General features: G+C 37.9%; 1 protein-coding gene across 21 annotated transcripts in view; it reads right to left on the bottom strand.

Moving 5' to 3' along the window:
* Positions 1 to 22,830, bottom strand: part of CFAP20DC (CFAP20 domain containing) — a 228,225-nt gene that overhangs the window by 54,311 nt on the left and 151,084 nt on the right. For 9 of the 21 annotated variants that reach the window (XM_070576980.1, XM_070576981.1, XM_070576988.1 and 6 more), the window contains 2 exons: positions 21,075 to 21,452; positions 2,593 to 2,796 (listed from right to left, as the gene is read on the bottom strand). The exons of 3 other annotated variants lie outside the window; for them this stretch is intronic. In XM_070576980.1, coding sequence (XP_070433081.1) covers positions 2,593 to 2,796; positions 21,075 to 21,452 — 582 coding nt within the window. The remainder of the gene's footprint in view (positions 1 to 2,592; positions 2,797 to 21,074; positions 21,453 to 22,830) is intronic. 9 more of the 21 variants (XM_008519873.2, XM_070576991.1, XM_070576994.1 and 6 more) reach the window with 1 other exon arrangement.

The raw sequence follows: 22,830 nt of genomic DNA, 5'->3' as shown, positions 1-22,830 counted from the left end.
AGGAATTCAGATGAAAAATAAAGTGCCAATGCTATGGTATTAGGTAGGTAGGGTTAAGAGGTAAAAAGGAGAGAGGGTTCGCAGGATTTGGAGATCAACTGGGTATGGAATGGAGCAGTGGGAGGAGTGGAGATGTATTCCGGATTTCTTCTTTGAATGCCAGTGTAGATGGTGCCACCACTGAGATACAAGAAAAGCAGGATATCATTGTGATAAAGTTATGAGTTCTTTCATTTCTTCTTTTTCATTGTCCCTATATAACTTATAAAGAGAAAGGCATGAGCTCTCAGAAACACCACAATGATTCTTGTAAATTGCTCTATTTAAACTCTATATGAGCAACAAGATGCAGAGTTCATTAAGGAATGCAATTTTCCATTTGGTGATAGTTCCAATATTGAAATAGACCGAATTTGATGCAATAATAAACATATTTTATGAATACCAAAGGTAGGCTTTTCAATTATTTTCTCTGTCTAAAAAATACACTGTTTTCAATTTCTCATTTGGTCAAATAGAGGGGTTATTAAGTTCATTACCAATGGTGTTATTTTTGGCTGTATACTTTTAGAGCAGAGTAGTTGTCATGCATGAGGACTTCAGTCCTTGCCAGAACAGGACAGTGATGAGAACACGGTAACCAGGGCAACCAAGAGTTCAGCCTTTTCAGTCCACAAGTAATCATTCCTCAGCTTGCCCTTTGCAGTGTTGGTCTCTGAGCTACTTCATGACAGAATGAGCTCGTTCAGGAGGCCACTGTTCTCTTTCTTACTTTCGGTTTAAACGACTGCTGAGGTATATTTTATAAGAAAGGCAATGCTTCAATTCCATTGTAAATTGCTTTGGCAAAAATCTGCAACTTACTCTTATGTTCTTAGATCTGGCTACAAGGGTAATCTGAGTAACCAGCACACAGGGGTATCTTTGCTGAGTGGGTAGGTACTCTTTGGCACCAAGGCTGCTTGAGTTATTACTCATACTTGATCATTCAGTTTAATGAAAGCACAACTAAGGCAAGAGAAACCTGGAGGTTGGGCAAGGGGAGGATAAAGAACACTAATGAAAAATTAACTTCATTTTCCTTCTGCATTTCCTTAGAGCCAATGTGAATTCCTCCTCCATGAAGACTTGTAAGTTCTCTCTAGAGCAGAAATCTCACCTTCTGCTGGATATGGGTAGCACTCATTTGACGCTTAGGTCTCATATCGAGAAGTCACCACATCATGGTGGTAAGCAGCCCAGACTCAGGGGTGATGCCAAACTAGTTCTGAATCACTTTACTTTTTGACAAGAGCCTCAATTTTCTCATCTGGAAATGGGAACTCAGTAGTGCTTACCACACAGGATAGCAGTAAGGAGTAAATCAGATAACACACATAAGGTGTAGTGCCAGGGCCTCAGAGATTTCTAAGATCTACAGAAGTATTAGAGACCTGGAAAAAAATGGACTTTAAAAATACAAAAAGAAAATTGCAAAATTAATAAATATTTAATTAAATACTTTAAAACACAAGTTGTTTCCTGTCAACTACACTTGAACTCAAGCTTTACATAATTTTATACAAACATGAATCAAAGTTACACAATTTTATAGTTCTTTTCAAAAACTGTATAGTAAAAAAGTCATATTTACTATTGGATGAAAGTGTATTTTAATATTTGATCTGATGTTGAATGTGGCCTTATGAGTAAATGTTCCTTGGGCCTATGGAAATCTTAAAATGTCTCTAGGCTTAAAGAAATGGTAGCTCTGATTACCATTATTATAATAATGATTTTATTACTCTGGCTCACGACATTTCTTGTGCTGTACAGGACTGTGGTTTCCATGTTTCTGCTTTGTCTTTCCAGCTAAGCCATAAGATCCTTGAGGACAGTATTGTGGAGAACGGACTGAATCAAAACAGTGGGCTCTGCTCTGGGCTCCACCATTGACCACGTGTGGAAGCTTGGGCCTAAGATTTAGTTTCTTCACCTGAAAAACAGGAAGACCTTGATCTGCTCCAACTCCTCTGCCAGTCCATAGGGAGGATGAAGAGTCATATTTAAAAGTGCTTTAACTGTATAAACAGCTGGGACAATAGGAGCCACTGAAGCACCTGCAGCATCTATCATGGTCCGTAGACACAGGGAGGAGTCAGTAAACATCTGGTTACTTCCACAGAAGGTTCTTTTCTGCCCTCATATCTAAACAATACTTACTATATCTATATTCTCTTCCTTTTTGTTCATTCATTTAACAAATATTTATTTAGCAAATATTGACCCCTTTCTATGTGCCAGGGCTTGTGCTAGGAGCTGGGGATGCAACGGGACACCCATAGTCTACAGTACAATTATTCTTTTTTCTTTCAATGTATGGTTTTATGTATCATCACGTAATTAACATACATTATCTGAAGGCAAATATGACAATTTAAGAAAAGACAATGCCCCCAGACCTAAAGCGCTATTTCAAAGTGGGCTCTGAATATTTCTCATGGGGAGTGTTTTCACTTTGGCCCTAGTTTTCCCAGGCCAGGCTGGGTTTTGTGAGAAAGAAGCCTGTTCCTCGTTAAGGCAATAAACAAAGATGCAAAGCCCTGGACTCACAGGCGGCAGGCAGGAGTTCCAGGTGGTTGTGTCATCACTGCTGGTACTTATGCTGACATTACAGTTGTCAACCTGGGATGCACTCAGGCCATGGGAAGCCCCAGTGTCCTCCAGTTCTTCATTCTGTTGCCGCCGTAGGCTTGCCAGCATTTGCAACTCGGATTCACTCATCTGGCTGGGCTGATAGTTTCTCCAGTCATATTCCTGACCAAGAGAGAATAAAGTGACAGATCAAAGGGTCACTTGGTCTTTCTTACTTTTATGAGCTACCAACAAATGTCACTCCACAGCCTTAACCCCTTCTACGGCTCACTAGTGACAGAGGCCCAGATCCTTGACACGCCTTTCCACAATGCCTACACTGCACCTGCCTCACCTTGTCTTTTAGCTCTGACACATCAGCCACACTGTCCTTCATTAAGCTCCTCAAAAGCTTCAAACTCATGCCTGCCTCAGTGCCTGTGCACAGGCTGTTCCCCTGAGCCCCGTGTGCTGGCTAACTCCTACAGGTCCTTTAGGTCACAAATGACATGTCATTTCCTTAGGCAAGCCTTTTCTGATAACCACAAACTGGGTCAGCTCCTCCACAATCTGTGCTTTCATAGAATCTTAAAGTGTTCATTTTTAGCATTTATCACAGTTGCAGTTATGTAATTATTTTTGGAGTTCACAGGTAGTCTATGAGCTCTACAAAGCAAGCACCATGACTGTCTTACACCCATTGTATTGCCAATGTCTGGTGCTCAACCAGTACTTGAAGATAGACTAAATAAACAAAAATTCAAAGCAGGTTTTTTAAAAAGAAAAATCACTTTCCATAAAAAAGTCCAGTTTATGAGGGAATTGATGAATTTCATCATTCTGAACATTATGACCAAACACATTCAACTTACATTAAGATCGAGATGACTAATGCTGTTAAAAGCCATTACGTAAAAAGTGAATGTAAGATGGGAACATGTAAGGTCTGAAAGCCAGAAAGACCTTGCAGCTACAATAAACACTTAGAGGGATACGGACTTCACATTGAATCTGTCAGGCACATTTTTTTCCCCCAAGAATACTACCACAGAACTTTAGAGGCTAATATAAATATTCTTTCAATGTACAGGACAGAAATTGGCATATGGAATTTTTAAAACCTTTCCTTTCTCTCTGGCCCAAACCAAATCTGATAGTAAATGTTAATTTCAACGATGCTAAAATGCTAGCTTCTCATACGAGCAGTGTGATTTACACCCAGGATGTAATGTAATTATACGCCATCCAGGATGGCATATAATTTAAAAACAATTTTGAAGTTTTCTTGTACATTTGGAAACACTGATTGTGCTCAAAAAGTTTTTTTCTATGACAAAGAGAATGTTTTAGATATTCAAACCTCTACACTTACTTTCTCAGAGGACCCTCTGAAATAGCTACTGCCTTCTCTTGCCTCTTCTTTGCCTTGTAGGGATGTAAAAGGTTAAGACAATATAATTTTGAAAAAAAAAACTATTGGTGTTCCTGTGACATTAAAAGCTTTTTAATAAAGCATTATCATCATCATAATTTGGGGGTTATGAAAGCTTGTGATCTAATAATGTGATGTGGAAGTTTTTTGGAAAGTTGCCTGTGGAAACTCACTTAAATTCTTACAGTTCATGGCTCCAGCAGCTTGGCACCCTGAGAGGCCATGCAATCGTGAATTGGAGATTTCATTAGTATTTAATATGCTTTGAGAGTTCTTGGGGCAAAAGAGATAAGAACAACAACATTTATATTCCAACAAAAAACATTAAAAAAAGGGAGAAAGAAATAATTTAAATTCAAAAGAAATAGTTGGGGGAAAAATAAACATGAGTAAAGATGCTCAATATCATTGTCAGAGAAATACAAATCAACAGCACAATGAGATACCGTTCAAACCCATTAGGATGGTTATAATACAAAAGACAGACAATAACGAGTGCTAGTGAGGATGTGGAGAAATTGGAATCCTCATACACTGCTGGAGGGAATGTAAAATGGTACAATCACTTTGGAAAAGTTTGGTGGCTCCTCAAAACATTATACGTAGGTTACTACGTGGCCTAGCAATTCACTCCTGGGTATATACCCAAGAGAACTGAAAACACATGTTCACAGAAAAACTTGCACACGAATGTTCATAGCATTAATGTTCATAGTCAAAAAGGGGAAACGACCAAAAGTCCATCAACTGATGAAGGGGTATTTGTTTATCCATACAATGAAACAGGATTCAGCCATAAAGAGTAATGAAATACTTACACATGCTCAACATGGATGACCCTTGAAATCATGCTACGTGAAAGAAGTCAGAGACAAAAGATCACAGATTGTATGATTCCATTCATATGAAATGTCCAGAATAGGCAAATTCATAGAGACAGAAAGTAAATTAGTGGTTGCCAGCGAGTTGGGGGAGAGGGAATGGAAACTGACTGTTATTGTGTGTGGGCATTTGCAGTGATGCAAATGCTCTGAAATAAGTTCGTGGTGATGGTTACAGAATCTTGTGCATATACTAAAAACTCCTGAATTGTACATTTTAATAGGGTGAATTTTATGGTGTATGAATTATATCTCAATAAAAAAGGGAGTTCAGTAATCAGAAGTGAACAGGATCAGTCATCTGACTTTAGGTTCAACAGTGGACAAATGACTTCTGTCCTTCACTTCAGTTTTCTGTCAAGAAATGGAACCAAACATTCTAATGTGTCGCATAGACATGTTATTTCCCTTGTCACTGCCAATACATGCTTTTACAATGAAAAAGGAAATTTTATTTTCTTTTTCACAATTTTTCTTAAGAAGAAAGCTTTAATATGTACTTAGTATGACTGATTTATCCATTTAATTTATTAAATTAATCCACAGGCCTGTGCTGTGCCTGACGTACAACCCTAGGTGCTAGGACAGAAAAATAAGACAGAATGGGACAGTGGTTAAAGCCAGAGACATCTGAGTCTGGGCCCTTGTGTCACTATTTATCAGTTCTATGTAATTGGGCAAATTACCTTACCTCTCTGTGCCTCAGTTTCTTCATCTATAAAATAGGAACCATAGTACATACTTCATGGGATTTTTGTGGACTAAATGAAATAATATATATCAAATGCTTAGCATAGTACTTAACAAAGAGCTATACTAGGGGTCTCCAAACTTATTATTTGCACTTTTAGCAGAAAATGTTTGAGTATGTACCTCCCCAATATATGTTTATGTATAAACTAAACACATGTACAACTCTATTAAAATAGTATGGATAGCATTAAGCATACACCAAAAGAAAATAGAAATTAAAATGGCTGAGCTTTAAAAAATAAAAGGAAATAGTTTTAAAATTTTCTTCCTGAAGCTCAATGAATTGTCTTTGGTACACACCTCCTGGGGTGAGTACATCCCTCTTAGGAGACGACTGAGTTGGCAATCAGTATATACACTCTGTGTTGTTATTTATTCTCTCCTCTCATTTGCTCTGTCCCTCTCCATCCAGTGTTTCATCCATTCTGTACTATTCTAGGAGCTGGGACTATAAAGAAAATATGACTCACAGTCTAGAAAGGGAGACATAACAGGTATTATATAACAGGGTATTATAATGTACCATGTGATAAATACCACAAGAGAGGGATGACTAAGATACTTGAGGAATGCAACAGAAGCGACAAACTTCCCAGTAGAATTAGAGAAAGGCTCATAGAAGTCTAAGGTGCAATTTGACAGTAATTAAATTTGTTGACAACTGGATTGAGTGGCCTTCAGAGGGAGTGAACTCTTTCTACCACTGGCAGTACTAAAGCAGAGGCTGGGGAAATAACACCTGGGTGGACTACTGCAGTAATCTGCCGTGGTAATGGATGGATTGATTGATCCAATAATTTATTGCACAAATACTTACTGAGACCCTATTATGTGCCAGGAACTGTCAGTGCCAAGTATTCTTAGAATGTTGCATTTCCATGATTTTGCTTCATTCAACAGTAAAATGTATTCTGACAATACCCTGCAAGGGGCAGTCAAAAATAAGCAGAGAGAGGGAAGCGACTTTCTCCAGGGTCACGAATAGAGCAACTGGTGGTAGAGACAGGTAATTAACTTGATCCTGGGATATATTCTTGATTTGCAATCTCTTAAACCATTTCAAAATCACCAGAAAGGCTAAGTCATTAAGTTTTCTTTTTTTTAAAAGAAGGCTTGTAATAAAGTCTTCACATTAAAGTGGACTCCAGCACAAGATGTCATCTAACTAAATTATGCAACTGCTGAGAGGCAAAGTGCCTCATGTAATTCTATCTCTAAAAGTCTCAAAATGTTATGTATAACCCAATTTCATCTCTTTTATAGGAAAGAAGGGAGACATTATCAATCAGATTTGTTTTAGGAATGAGGTAATGGGCTCAAGTATACAATTCAGTTGTGCTCTGATTCCCAGGCAAGTCTTTGCTCACAAAGCCATTCAAGGCATTCATTTTCATTGATCTTTCTTCAGACATTATTGGGAGCCTATGACCACGAAGCTATAAAGACAAGTAAGATGTGGTCCCTTCTTTCACAGGCCTTACAATCTAGCAGGGCAATTAAAAGCTATAAAGAAATGAGTAAGGTGTCAGCCCTGGTGCTCTAGTGGTTAAGATTTGGTGCACTCGCAACTGTGGCCCAGGGTTCGCTTCCTGGTCAGGGAACCACACCACCCATCTGTTGGTTGTCATATCGTGGCGGCTGCGTGTTGCTGTGATGCTAAAAGCTATGCCACCAGTATTTCAAATACTAGCAGGGTCACCCATGGTGGACAGGTTTCATTGGAGCTTCCAGAATAAGACTAGGAAGAAGGACCTGGCCACTGCTTCCAAAAAATTGGCCATGAAAATCCTATGAATAGCAGCAGAGCATTGCCTGATGTAGCGCTGGAAGGTGAGAGGATGGTGCAAGAAGACCGGGCAGGGCTCTGTTCTGCTGTCCACAGGGTAGCTAGGAGTCAGAATCTACTTGAGGGCACTATCAACAATAACGACAAAAATAAGGCAGCATATATTGAGGTACAGTATTAATAATCACACAGAACCTTGATAATGATTGAAAGGAAAACTGTTCACTCCAGCAGAATGATAAAACACAACAAACAAAAATAACTTGATGCCCTTTGCCTAACCTCTTTTCCCAAAATTTTAAGACAGAATAGCTTAATCGATCAACCATCTGCTTATAGAACTTTGTGAGCCTTAGATAAGAACCAGTTCTACTGAACTATGGGTGACACAAAGCTAAGTTTACAATGGTGGTGTAGAGCCAAAATGAGACACGGCCATGGATTAATAAGATCAGATGAAGAACCTCATTCTATTCCACATGGATGGGAGAGTAATAGAACTGGGAGAAAATTGGGTCGTCATTCTCATTATGGAGTCCATAAAATCTCTGAGACACTCTTTCTGAATCAGGTTTGCATTGTGACAGTGCCTGCCACCCACCACATAGGGAGCATCGTGTTGTAAAAACTCTTAATAAAAGGTCTACCAAACAATCTCCGACTTTGTGTATTCTTTTAAGTTACACCAAGACACAAAAAGTGCTACTGCAAAGGAGATGGTGGCTGTTACAACAACATAACATAAAAGGCCATCTGAGAAAAGGGAGATATGCCAAGTAGTCTGGCATTTCAGAAAAGAGAGGTCACTTCTTATAGGATCAGTCAAGGCTTCATGGAGGAGATGGTCCCTAAGCTGGGCCTTGAAGGAAAGGAGGGTGGTATGACAGCATATTCTAACCATCAGGGAGGAAAACATGGGAAGCTAGAAATATGGAGCTTACATGCATAGAAAGCATTAAATAGCCTAGAGATATTTATACATACTGTTTCAGAAAGGAAATCAGTAATACTGTTCCAAAGTAACAAGGATGGAAATACCTAGAATTTAGTCTAAACCTTATAAGACCAAATACTTTCCACTTCCCTGCCCAAGTCTTACTAAAAGTCTAAGTTCTACCAAAAGACATATTCTTAATAGCTCCTAAATGGAAGCTACCCAAATGCCCATCAACAGTAGAACGGATAAATAAATGGTGTGATAGTCACACAGTAGGACACTATATACCAATGAAATGAGTGATATATTGAGTCTCACAAATGAAATGCTAAGTGACAGAAACCAGAGACAAGAGAGTATACATTGGTAAAACTAGTCTTGGGGTCGAGGGGATAGTGACAGGAAGAGACAGTGACAGGGAGGAAGCACAATGGGGCTTTCTTGATTTGGATCACAGTCACATGGGTTTGTTCAGTTTGTGAAAATTCATCAAAGTATCTGTTTATGATATACGTACTTCTCCATGACCAACAACAGCAAAGAAGTCTAAGACTCAAAAAAGATTTCTTCATAGTGATTAGTTGTTAATCATTAGCACCTTAATCTGGATTATCTTAGTTGGGGGGAAAAGGCATTTTGTAAATGTGGTCGGCAAGTCAGCACTGGTAGTTTAAATTTGCATTTATTATTAAGATTTATGAAGCTGTAACTAGGAAGTTTGGGAACTTGGTTTTTTTTTTTTTTTGTGAGGAAGATTGTCCCTGAGCTAACATCTGTGTCAGTCTTCCTTTATTTTTGTATGTGGGATGCCACCACAGCATGGCTTGATGAGCAATGTGCAGGTCCACACCTGGGATCTGAACCTGTGAACCCTGGGCCACCGAAGCGGAGCACACAAACTAAACTGCCACTGGGATGGCCCCTTGGAAGTTTTTTTGAATCCCAACATGACATCAAGAAAAGTAGTAGAAGTCCATTTTCCAAAGCTAATTTTAAACTTTAATTGGCATTTTTAACTTAAAGATTAGTCTCCTCCCTGTTGCTATTTGCAGACAGTGTTTAATTTCTACATTGACATGTTAAGTAATAGCTGATGGTAAATTAATTCCAGGGCATCTCTTCACGAAGTAGCACTCTTTGAAGATTTGTTTCAAATTCCTGAGCTATGTATCCCATAAGGAAGTTTGTCGTGATTCATTGAAGATGCAGGCCTATTAACAATAAGAATGAAGAGAAGACAGAAGCCACAAACATGAGCTGTAAGTGACACATACTTGAGAACATAACTCCTTCACAATATATGGCAGCTTTCAGCATGTGTCTTCACCATGCAAAGAGGTAAATCAAAACTTAAAGACCAAGCCACAGGACAACTTGAAAAACTTTGCTAAATTTAAGGGATGCTATGTCAGCTCACACAGCATAAATCAGGAGTCAGGCTATTCAAAAGAACCAATTGGTCAGAATCTAGATTGTGTTTTATGTCAACAGCAGTCAAGTGGACCTCGGCATAATCAGACCCCATGCCGCCTCTGAGATGTCTGTCATAAACATTTTGGCATGTGACCTGGAGACACTTGACAACCCCTGACTCAAACCATATTTCACTCTCTATGCACACTAATTCCTTAAGAATGTCTCAGTAGAGAATTCCTGGGTGATTAAACCCAACAGTGGCAAAACTCCTCGTAAAGAGATAACCTACTATCTCATATACGTGGCTCTCTCTTGTGCTTTGTTTTGTTTTTTTGGGGGGTGGGGCGTGAAAGGATTTTTAAGAAAGGAGCTTTATATTGATGTGCTATATTTGTATAGAATACCCTTTAATCCATGACCTAAATAGAAGTACACTTCCATGCATTTTTCCTTGATGGTCAGCTTGCTAATTTTCAGAAAGAATTCTCTGACAATTGTAGCTGAACTCTTATTAACCTTAAAGTGAGCTGAAAAACAATTTGTAATTTTCCAGCACCTGTCTTCTGAATTCAGAGTATTTCCTGATTTTAACAATAAACTATAGACTAGAAGGAATCCAGTAAAACCAAATTGAACAGGTCTTATATTATATTCAAGGATATGCCTTCTACATGGGACAAGCATAGTAGCCATTCAATAAATGGTAGTTTAAAACATTATTTAAAGAACCAAGAGGAAAACAATTACTGAGACTGCTTATAGACAGGAAAATACCAGAAGTAAGCCAGCGCATGTTTCTGGAGTGGGAAGATGATAACTTTAAGTAAGTTTGAACTGTTTTAGAATGTAAAACATTTTGGTTGTAATACAGTAAAGACAGATATACAAGTATCCGTCTTGTATGCATGCTGCTGTACATTACAATATTTCAAAGCTTCAAGTGGAAATAGAAGTTAAGTTGCCACACGATCACAGAATTTTTTTAGTGGCCTTTAATTGGGGAGGGTGGTCCAGTGTGGTGGAAGGTGGAAGGTGCACTGTCTTTTCCGGCCCAGACTCCTGGGTTTGACACTCTGCTTTGTCACTTAATAGATGTAAATAAGCTAAAGATCTGCTTCCTCATCTGTCAAACAGGAAGAAGGCAGGCCTCTCATGAGGGTGCAGATGGAGACTGGAGATAGAGTGTAGGGCACCTGCTAGAGAGCCTGGCACATGGCAAGTACCCCAAACCCTTAAAGTCACAAAGTTCTTAATCAAAGATCTTGATCTCAATGTGTTTAGGAGATACTGTCAGCCTAGCACCTCTTACATAAAGTACGAAAATGGCAAGTATGATTTGGTCCTATTTAAAATTAAAAAACCCAAGGCATCAAAGAAGATTGATTTCTTCAATAAAAATTTGACTAATAGGATGCTAACCTTAGCATTAGAATATTGGAGAACTGACAGTGAAATGTTACAGTATGTTGGCTAAACAACCAACGTAATTTCATTGATTCATACTTATGAAAGTCTCTTAATTTTTGTCAAGTCTAACTATAATTTCTGAAATTTTTGAGAATTTGAAATTACTCCTCTTCATTAGAGTAACTGGTATATTGTTTGCATACCTAGCTGCTCAGAAATGGAGATATCAAAATGTCCTAATGATTTTTGCAGTTCCATATCTTGCCCAAATTTTGGACCACAATTCCATCTTAAATTATTTTAACATATTTATACTCCAGACGGTTTTGTCTTGGTCAACAACCAAATTAGGTACTAGATACAAAGAAAGGGAAAGGAACAAACCACTCTGCAGCATAATCAGGAGTTTAGACTGAAAAATATTCAAAAAGAAGGCAGAGGGCTAGGAGCAAATTCCTGGGAAATTTCTATGCCTAATGCACATACTTTTTTTTTTTTATTTTTATTTTATTTTATTTTATTTTTTTTATTTATTTTTTTTTTTATTAATGTTATGATAGATTACAACCTTGTGAGATTTCAGTTGTACATTTTTGTTAGTCATGTTGTGGGTACACCACTTCCCCCTCCGTACCCTCCCCCCACCCCCCCTTTTCCCTGGTAACCACCAATCAGATCTCCTTCTCAATATACTAATTTCCACCTATGAGTGGAGTCATAGAGAGTTCGTCTTTCTCTGACTGACTTATTTCGCTTAACATAATACCCTCGAGGTCCATCCACATTGTTGTGAATGGGCCAATTTCGTCTTTTTTTATGGCTGAGTAGTATTCCATTGTGTATATATACCACATCTTCTCCCTAACACATTCTATGAAGCCAACATCACTCTGATCCCCAAACCTGACAAGGACAACACAAAGAAGGAGAACTACAGGCCGATATCACTGATGAACATAGATGCAAAAATCCTCAACAAAATTTTGGCAAACCGATTACAGCAATACATCAAAAAGATTATACACCATGATCAAGTGGGATTTATACCAGGGACACAGGGATGGTTCAACATCCGCAAGTCAATCAACGTGATACACTACATTAACAAAATGAAAACCAAAAACCACATGATCATCTCAATAGATGCAGAGAAAGCATTCGACAAGATCCAACACCCATTTATGATAAAAACCCTCAGTAAAATGGGTATAGATGGAAAGTACCTCAACATAATAAAGGCCATATATGATAGACCCACAGCCAACATCATACTCAATGGACAAAAGCTGAAAGCCATCCCTCTGAGGACAGGAAAAAGACAAGGGTGCCCACTTTCACCACTCCTATTCAACATAGTTCTGGAGGTGCTGGCCAGAGCAATTCGGCAGGAAAAAGAAATAAAAGGAATCCAAATAGGTAACGAAGAAGTAAAACTCTCGTTGTTTGCAGACGACATGATCTTATACATAGAAAACCCCAAAGAATCCACAGAAAAACTATTAGAAATAATCAACAACTACAGCAAAGTAGCAGGGTATAAAATTAACGTGCATAAATCAGTAGCATTTCTATACACTAACAATAAACTAATGCACATACTTTTACTAGTAGCACAAATGTATTTAATCATTAAATTCTGTAGCTTCGCAATATCCTCAGCAGTACACTGAAAGACAAAACTGAGATAATGACCTTGTTTTTTCAGAGGCAAGGAAAGAGTGCAGTTTCGACAAACATCAAATATCAGACTCTTTTCCAAAGGCTATTAATTGGCAGGAGTGTCCGATTTAATAATTGAAACATTCTTACCATGGTTAACACTATGGTTTATGAAATGCTACTAGTCCTGCCCAAATTCATTTCACTCCATCAATCATGAAGCTATACATCTACGATTTAGCTCTGGGAACACGGTAGGCACACAGAGGGTTGTCTCTGGGGAATGACTGGAGAGACATCGTGTCTTGTTTCTAAATATTTTTCTCTCTTCAGTGTATCCTTGAGAAAATATCAATATGTTACCTGCCAGAAGTGACCCATTAATTCATCCTTATGTTATCCCTTGATTCAATTATAAAAAGAAGACAAGAACAACATACAGCTATCACATGTAAACAGTACCAATAATTAGTTTTTGAAATTTTCTTGAACTTGAAAAGGTTTGCTTTAGAATGCCATGCCAGGCAACAGGTTTACATTTCTAACTACTTAGAAATAGGTAGAAGAAAACATCCTATCAGATTATGGGCTAAGTGTTCTATATGCACTGTCTCATTTAATACTCCTAACAACCCTATGGAATAAGTATTATTATTTTCTCCAAATTTATAAATGAGGTAACAGAAGCTCAAAGCTGTTAAGGAATGTGTCCAAGGTGACATAGGTAAGAAGCAGCCAAGCCAGGACTCAAATCCAGGTCTGTCTGATTTGAGCTGGTGCTCTGAACTGTGGCGTCCACTCTTGACTTCTCAGTTTTGAAGAATGAAAATGCAGATAGACTTGACATAAAGCCCTGTTTGGGGAAGGCCCTGAGAGTGGCAAAGGGGAAGGCTGTATATCAGGTGGCCCAGGGCAGCATGAGGCCAGTGGGCACATGTGGTGGTGGCTGCTGAGGGACGGAGAGTCACCCCCATGTGAGCCTGCATAGCTGGGCCAGGAAGACGGACATATGTGTAAGACACAGGGCAACCGGACCCTGAAACAGGTGTTTTGCAACAATGGAATACTGTTGTAGCTGAAGCAAGTCAGGGGTCAGAAAGACATTTATGAATTCTTCGAACAATGAGGTATTGTCGAAAGACAGCTGCAAATGGCATACTTGAGTGGCAAATTCAAAGAGAGACAGATGGCTTCCCTCTGAACAAAGAGTATTATATATCCTAGAAAATGTAGAACTTTACGTAACGGAACAATGCCTTTAAAACTCTAAAATAATTTCCAAATTCATTTTCCTCTAAGTTTGTAGGGCACAAATTGCAAAGAATAGTAAACTTTTATTACTTTAAAAAAATATGAGGATAGATACTCCCTACTCCAATATGGGTACTCAAGTTCATCAGGGATACCATGAAACTAACCTGTTTTCATTCTCCAAAGGATATGGCTTGACAAATAAAAGAAAAACTTGCTCACGTTATACCACGGGCTAAAATATCTTTAAAAGTGTCCTTCCATAAGTCAGTTTTGATTTTCAAAAATGGAAATGTGAAAATTAAAACTCAAAAGTTATATATGATTCATTTTACAATTTTTTTCCTATAAAAAGTCATGTCTTCCTAAAGAGAATACCTGAAGTTGTAATTGGTAGCTTATTTTGTCTTTCTTATTGAAAATAACCATTCTTCAAAAAGCTTAAACTTTTTCTGGAACCACAAAGCCTGTTATATACATCTTTTTTGTTTGTTTGTTTAAAGATGCACATAATGACATTGGCAGGTTTAAAATGACTCATTCAAAATTGTTTGAATGCAGTTATACATGTGGAAAAGTTTAATTACCAGCTATCTACATGGCTGGAATATTACCCAGAGGGTTGTACTCCTTCTTAATTAAAAGTATTTTAATTTAATAATAGAGAACTCTATTAAAATATGAATAAAACACTGCAAGGAAGAAGTTTACTAAGCAGTTAGCAAATCAATTTCAGTAAGCGTTCCTTAAGATTTACTGGTACTCGTCTATCTCAGGGGATTAGAAAGACACTTCTCCTGCCCTTCCTTTTGCAGGAACCTTTAATTTTCCTTTGTCGTAAAGTTGCTTCGTGTTGGCGCTTTGTGAGAACACAGGTTTTCAATGGGATGTCCACGAACAATTCCTGATTGCAGTACCTTGACAGCTAAGTTGATGGCTCAGATCTGCCTGCAGTCTTGCAAAGCCCAGTAAATGACATGATCATTCGCCTGGTGCTCAAGTCCCAAACCTGAGAGTCATCCCTACTTCCACCTGTTTCCTCCTCCCTGCCTCCTGCCAGTCCCATCTCTCAATGATTCCAGTAATCTGCCACTTCTCTTTGTCTCTGCTCTGACCTATCAGAGGGCAGCCTCAACTGCTCTCCCTGCTTCCCCCTCTGCTCTGTTGCATCTGTTCCTGACGCAGCCAGAGGAAACTCTTTGAATGTAACTGTCATTGCCTTGCTTAAACCTTTCAAAGACTTGCCATTGCATTTGGAATAAAGGCCACCCTGCTCACCATAGCCTTCCTGACCTTACGTGATCTGGGCCCTGTTTATCTCTCTAACCTCAGCCTCTTCCACTTTCCCCTTGCCCCTATGTCCCAGATACATAGGCCTCCTTTATTCCTCAAAGATGCCCAGTTTAGGAGCTTTGTACCTACTGTTCCTGATGCCTAAAACATTATTCCCAGGTTCTCTGCATGGCTGGCTTCATCTCAAACTTTAGATCTCAGCTCAAATGTCACCTACTCAGTCAGATAACATTTAAAGTACCTACCATTACATTCAACTCTGCTACTCTATAGCATCACCCTGTTTTCTTCTTCCTATGCCTTTCTTATAGTTTAGAATCATTTTATGTACTTGTTTGTTCATTGTGTGTATCTCCTAAAAGATATAAGGCCCCTGAGGAAAGAGGCCTCATCTGTTTTGGTCAGCGTATCTCTAGCACCTGGGAGAACACCTGGCCTGACAGGCACTCAACAGAAGAGGGGATGCTCTTACTTATCCAGAAGTAGAACCACAATAGCTGAATCCCATCAGTCCTTTATTTTAGAAACCCAGCTTAGGTGGTAGAAACCCCATACATGTCAGCACTCTACATATATGGACTATAATGCTAGCTGGCACAGGTTATTTCACATATGCATTTTATTAATGTTAGATGGACTTCTAGTCCCAGGATAATTCTCAAAATTTTCTTCTCACATCAAGTATACTTCCTATTAGTCATACTAGTAGACTCCTTCTAGGCCTGACTGAGCTGATCACGTCGGTGTTAGAATTCAATACTGGGGCCACACTAGTCAAAGTATTAAATTTTAAATATCTTGAAAGAAAGAAAAGTTTTCCATTCAAATTAATCAATTTGTGGAGGCAATTAGGTAAGAAAAAAAAAAAGACATCCAGATTGAAAAGGAAGTAGAACTATCTCTATTAGCAATGATATGATCCTGTATATAAAAAATCCTAAGGAATTCACAAAAACACTATTAGAACTAATAAATGTTCGGCAAGGTGGCAAGATATAAAATCAATATAAAAATCTCTTGTATTTCTATACACTAGCAATGAACAAATCAAAAATGAAATTAAGAAAATTCTATTTGCAATAGCATCAAAAAGAATAATATACTTAGGAATAAATTTAACAAAAGAAGTGCAAAACTTGTATAACGAAAACTATAAAACATCGCTGAAAGAAATTAGAAACACAAGTAAATGGAAAGACATCTCATGGATCAGAAAGCTTAATGTTGTTAAGATGGCAATATTCCCCTAATTGATCCATAGATTCAACACAATCCCTATCAAAATCTCAGCTGCATTTTTGGCAGAAATTAACAAGTTGAACCTCAAATTTATATGGAAATGCAAGGGACCCAGCATAGCAAGAACAATGAAAAAAAGGAAGAACAAAGTTGGAGGACTCACACTTCCTGATTTCAAAGCCTGCTACAAAACTATAGTAATCAAGACAGTGTGGTATGCATAAGGATAGACATATAGATAAACAGAATAGAATTGAGAGGCCAGAAATAAACCCTTACATGTATGGTCAACTGATTTTCAAAAAGAGTGACAAGACAATTCAATGGGGAGAGAATAGTTTTTCTTTTTTTGCTGAGTAAGATTAGTCCTGAGCTAACACCTGTTGCCAATCTTCTTCTTTTTTCACTTGAGGAAGATTAGCCCTGAGCTAATATCCATGACAACCTTCCTCTATTTTATATGTGGGTCACCACCACAGCATGGCTGATGAGTGGTGTAGGTCTGCACCTGGGATCTGAACCTGCGAAACCACGTTGCTGAAGCGGAGCATGCCAAACTTAACTGCTAGGCTACAAGAACAGTCTTTCAACCAATGGTGCTGGCACAATTGAATATCCACATGCAAAAAATGTAGTTGAACCCCTACTTCCCAATATATACAAAAATCAACTCAAAATGAATCATAGGACTAAATTTAAGGGGCAAAACTATAAAACTCCTAGAAGAAAATGTAAGAGTAAATCTTTGTGACTTGGATTAGGCAATACTTCCTTAGATATAATGTCAAATGCACAAGCAGCATAAAAAAAATAGATAAACTGGACTTCATCAAATTAAAAGCTCTTGTGCTTCGAAAGGCACCATCAAGAAATGGACAGACAACTTACACAATGGGAGAAGATATCTGCATATCATATATCTGGCAAGGAACTTGTATCCAAACTCTGAGAAATGAACAATAAAAAGACAAAGAATCCAATTAAAAATAGGCAAAAGATTTGAATAGGCATTTTTCCAAAGGAGATATACAAATGGCTAATAAGCACATGAAAAGATGCTCAACATCTTTAGTCATTAGGGAAATGCAAACCAAAACCACAGTAAAACATCACTTCACACACACTAGGATGGCTTAAATGAAAAAGGCAGACAATGAGAAGTGTTTACTAGGATGTGGAGAAATTGCCTCCTCCCCTATATTGTTGGTAGGAATGTAAAATGGTACAGCCACTTTGGAAAACAGTTTGGCAATTTCTCAAGAGTTAAATATTAAAGTTCCATATGCCTCAGCAATGCCACTCTAAGGTATATGGTCATGTGTCACTTAATGAAGGGGATATACTCTGAGAAATGCATCATTAGGAGATTTCGTCATTGTGTGAAGATCATAGAGTGTACTTACACAAATGTAGACGGTATAGCCTACTACACACCTAGGCTATATGGTACTAATCTTATGAGACCACCAACGTATATGAGGTCGATCATTGACAAAAATGTTACGTGGTACATGACTGTATACCCAAAAGGACTGAAAAGATATGTCCACACAAAAACTTGCACATGAATGTTCATAGCAGCATCACTCATAATAGCCAAAAAGTGGAAAAGCCAAATATCAACTGATAAATGAATAAACAAACATGGCATACGCATAAAATGGATTATTATTCAGGCATAAAAAGGAATGAAATGCTACAACAGAGATGGAACTTGTAAACATTATGCTAAGTGAAAGAAGTAAGACACAAAAGGCTACATATTGTTTGAGTCCATTTAAATGAAATATCCAGAATAGGCTAATCCATAGAGACAAAAAGTAGGTTAGTGGTTGCCATAAGTTTGGGGGGAGGGGAGAATGGGGAGTGATTTAATGGGTATGGAGTTTCTTTTGGAGTGATGAAAATGATCTAAAATTAGATAGTGGTGATGGTTGCACAAGTCTGTGATTATACTAAAAAAGGCTGAATTCTATATTGTGTGAATTAAATATTGGTAAAGTCATTATGAAAAATAGTCACTCTTATGGGTTTCTGGGATCTGGGAAAAAATCTGTTTGTGGAATTAGTAGGCGTACAACACTTTTGAGGAAACTTGTTTTCACATCTTCTTAAGCTACAAATATCAAGTGGAGAGAATGTTGATTATTAGAACCCTTTCACTATGACCATCTGTCTCCTTTCTAAATGATGTCTCTGAAGAACACTCCATTCCCACTGTAAACTCACTTTGAAATGGGGCAGACTGTCTACGCCTTCAATAATTTTATACCATATTAAACTGAGATGATCACATTCACAAATATGAGCCATGGATTATAGCGATCACGTGTATTGTTAGAGATCAAATTTTATTGGTTTGAATTTTGACACTGAGGTCACACCTCTCTGCACCCCTGGGAAGCAATGCCCTTGTGCTCTTATCCCCTCACCAAGGATAAAGCTCATTCCCCCTTTCAGCCCTTTGAAGCGACTGCTCTGTCAGTCTCTTTAGCTGTAAAATGGAACAGTAGTAACTCAGAGGGATCCTGTGCAGCAGAGACACACGCCAGGCTTTGATTTTGTAATCTGCAGTGAGCAGCTATAAAAAGGGTCCCTGAAATAACCCAAATGGTTTCTGGGAACTGTCTTATCCTAAAAGCCTCTTCAATGAAGAGGACGGGTGAGGGAAAGTCTCCTGCTGTCCCTCCAAACTTTGATCCCCTCCCTCCTTTCATTATCCCCTGGTTTTACCAGAAAGCACTATTTTTCAGGGATTGTACTTTGCTGAGTGGCTAGGTTCTTAAGGTCCACTTGTGCCTGAAGTTCCCAAGCTGATTTTCATGTTCTGGTTTTATTTCTACAGAAAGATAAAAAGATGGAAAAGAAATAGTTTTTTGGATCTATAGGAGGACAGATTTTACCTAACAGAAGCTGGTGGCAGAGAAGTTAGGGGGAAAATGAAGTGGCATGCTTCTCACAGACTTGCTCTGGTTCTGTTTTTGGCTGCCTAGTATTGGTTGCAGTCAAGCGAAGCAGGGTTGTAGAATAAATCTGTAAGGTTAGTTTACTAGTTGTATTCCAATTATTTGCACAACCAAAGAAAAAATCACAGTTAGCTGGAATAAGAACATTTGTTTCAGAAATATTTTCAAAAGTGAAAAATAAGCAAAAATACTATAGATCACTCTCATCCTAAATCACCACAAAACAAACCCAATTTCACCAGGTTAAGTGATTTACTGGTTTTTATGTACAGGCAAACACCCACGCACACACACAAGCATGAGAAATAGAGGAAAGCACTGCTTTATCTTTGGGTGTTTCTGGAGGAGAGGCCATTGCTTTTATAAGACTTAGTACATGTTTATGCAGCATAGCATGGAGCACACAGGCAGCAGTTCTAGACTCAGACAACCTAGGTTCAAGTTGTGACTCCCCAGCTAACTAGCTGCCGTTCTTGAACAAACTGCATATCCATTCTGAACTTCAGTTTCCTCATCTGAAAAATGGGGATAATGATAGTCTCTACCTCTCAGGGTCATTGTGAGGACTGAATGAAATACTTTATGGAAAAAGACTTGGCATAGTAACTGGCACATGGCAAATGTTTAAGAAATATTAGTTATTTCTATTCTGTTGATGATGATGTGTATGTCTATTATCTGTTCTAGATAACAATCCACTCTAAAGTACTTAGAACATAATTGAACCAAAGCTTTACATTGTAACACACACAGAATACTTAGGACACAAAAAGTAAAGAAAATCTTTACTCTTTTAAAAAAATGGAATATAAGTGTCATTTGTTCTGCGTAGCTTCATTTGTTCTCTAGTTTCTAAGTACAGCTATGGGGGAATTGAAGGAAGAAAAGTACTAACACAGGAAGGAAAAAAATCAATCTGATGGACATGAATACAGCCACCAAGCAAGCCTAGGGATTGACTCAATGACACTGCTTTACAGTTAACCTTCACTCATCTCATTCATTATTTGGGGAATTGCTGCAAAGAGACCAGAAACTGAATAGAATAATGATGTTTTTATGGCTCCTAATGTAGATTGTTATTGAAAATCTGTCAATTTTACTGGCAAGCCTTTGGCTCAAAAATAAGATCTTCATTTATAATTTGCAGGCAGTGATAACTAAAATTATGAGAAGTAACCGGGAAATAAAAAATAACTATTATGATAATTATCTTTCTCATTAAAAACATGAGGCATTCTATTATCGTTGGGATGTGCAATATACTCTTTTAACAGCTGCTGTTACTGAGCTAAAATACATCTGAATAGGAAAGAAAATCCATTACTGATCACCCAAATGATGAAAAATAGATATTGCTGAAAATGTGTGCGCAGTGGAACAGAACAGAACACAGCAGGAAGTACTGCCTGCATATGCAAACCAGCGTAGAACCACTTACAGATGCTTCAGGAATCCGTTTTAACTTTTCCCCTAAGATTTCCTTTAGGGAGGTTTTGTTTGTTGAAGCTGGCACTTGTTGGGCTGGTGGGTCCTCTGCTTTGATAATGGGAGCTGGAGTTTTCCGAGAGGATTCACTCCTTCTTCCAGTGGGAGAAAGGCACGGTGTAGGCACCAAACTCTTTTGAAAGTCGTTTCTATCTATCTGCTTTGCCAAGGAAGTCTGGCTTTCTGACGCTCCTGCTTCTGGGGAGGCACTTTTTAGATAGCCTTTACTTGTCCACCTTGCAGCCTTCCTCAGCACGCTCTCTAACGTTAACTGAGTTAACCCTGAAGGACTAGTTGTTGGGCTCGAAGAACCCTGCACACTGTGGTGACCCTACATAGGGGAACAAAGTGAAAATAATTTTGAGCCAAAACTTTTGGTAATAAGTAATTGAGTACAATTTCTTAATAAGTTCATATATTTTCTGAATAAAGCAAAAAGTATATATATATAAATAAATTATAGATACATATATTTTACTTTATTCAGCAATAAAAATATGAGAAACTAAAACCAGCAATGCAAATTGGTATAAATCACTTGCTAAGATGCCCTGTTATGCGGTATCTGGTCAGGGTAAGGCATATTTTTTACCTCTGAGTAACAAGAGAACATTTAAAAAATGCTTATATATATTCATTCCAAAGAATGTCTAAAAGAAGAGGATCCTAAGAAGTTACCTAAAACATTTAAGAATTGTATACTCTGACTTCCTAATAAGCTAACTTCACGGGAAGAGAAAGAATTAGAATTTATGGTATTTAGCTTATTTAAGCAGGGAAATGCTACTCTAGAAACAAGAGGGTGTATCAAAGTATTTTTGCCTTATATTATTGTAGGGCAGTTTTTTTGTTCAAGAGCGACAGACAATAGAATATGTTTTGCGAAATATTTTTCGTACATAAAATTTCAATTATAGAAAGTATTTTTTTTACCAGATATGAAAGTCATTAAGTACAATTATTTGAAAAGCTGAAAGTGAAAACTAGAAGCATTTTACAAGTGTGTAGTTCTGGGATTATCCCTAGGAAAGCAAAAGTTTAAATTTTTAATATCTGAGAAAGAAGAAATTGCAAACATAAAATCAATGGCCATGAAAGTAAACAGTGGAAATGAGAAATATAGCGCTATTTCAGTTGGTAGATTTTTCTGCTATTGAATAATAAATTTAAAGAAAAAAACTAATGTGATCATTGCTTATACTTGCCATGGTAAATTTTCCCAATTTGACTCACCTATTTAAATATATAATAAATAAATGGATGTTAAAATGGTGAACTTAGAACAGAAAAAAATCCAATAAAAGCAGAGTACATTTTAAAGACATTATTTGATGTCTGACAATGTATATCTTACATTCAGTGGCAGTAAGCTATTCTCCGACCCTTCCATTTATAGTCCCACAGAACCAAACATCCAGTTGTTTCCAAAGTTTGGCATTTTTAAACAAAATAACTGAGTGACTGACTAAACTGTCCAGTTTCTTCCTGAATGTTTGGTCATCATACACACCCAACACAATGACCACTATCTAGGGTGAAATTTCCCTTTCAGTAGACGTGAAGTATGTGTAAAGGTGAGAGAGCCTGCTCTAGGCTGGGCACAGGACAAGAGAGGAATTTATCAAACCTTTTAAGTAGAAGGGACCTATCTGTCTGGGTGTCTTTCATTGTTCTGCCTCTCATCCTTTCTTCTTCATCATACCTAGGGT

This window comes from Equus przewalskii, chromosome 15 (genome assembly GCF_037783145.1).
Source record: "Equus przewalskii isolate Varuska chromosome 15, EquPr2, whole genome shotgun sequence".
NCBI lineage: Eukaryota > Metazoa > Chordata > Mammalia > Perissodactyla > Equidae > Equus > Equus przewalskii.
This window is presented reverse-complemented; position numbering and strand designations above follow the sequence as displayed.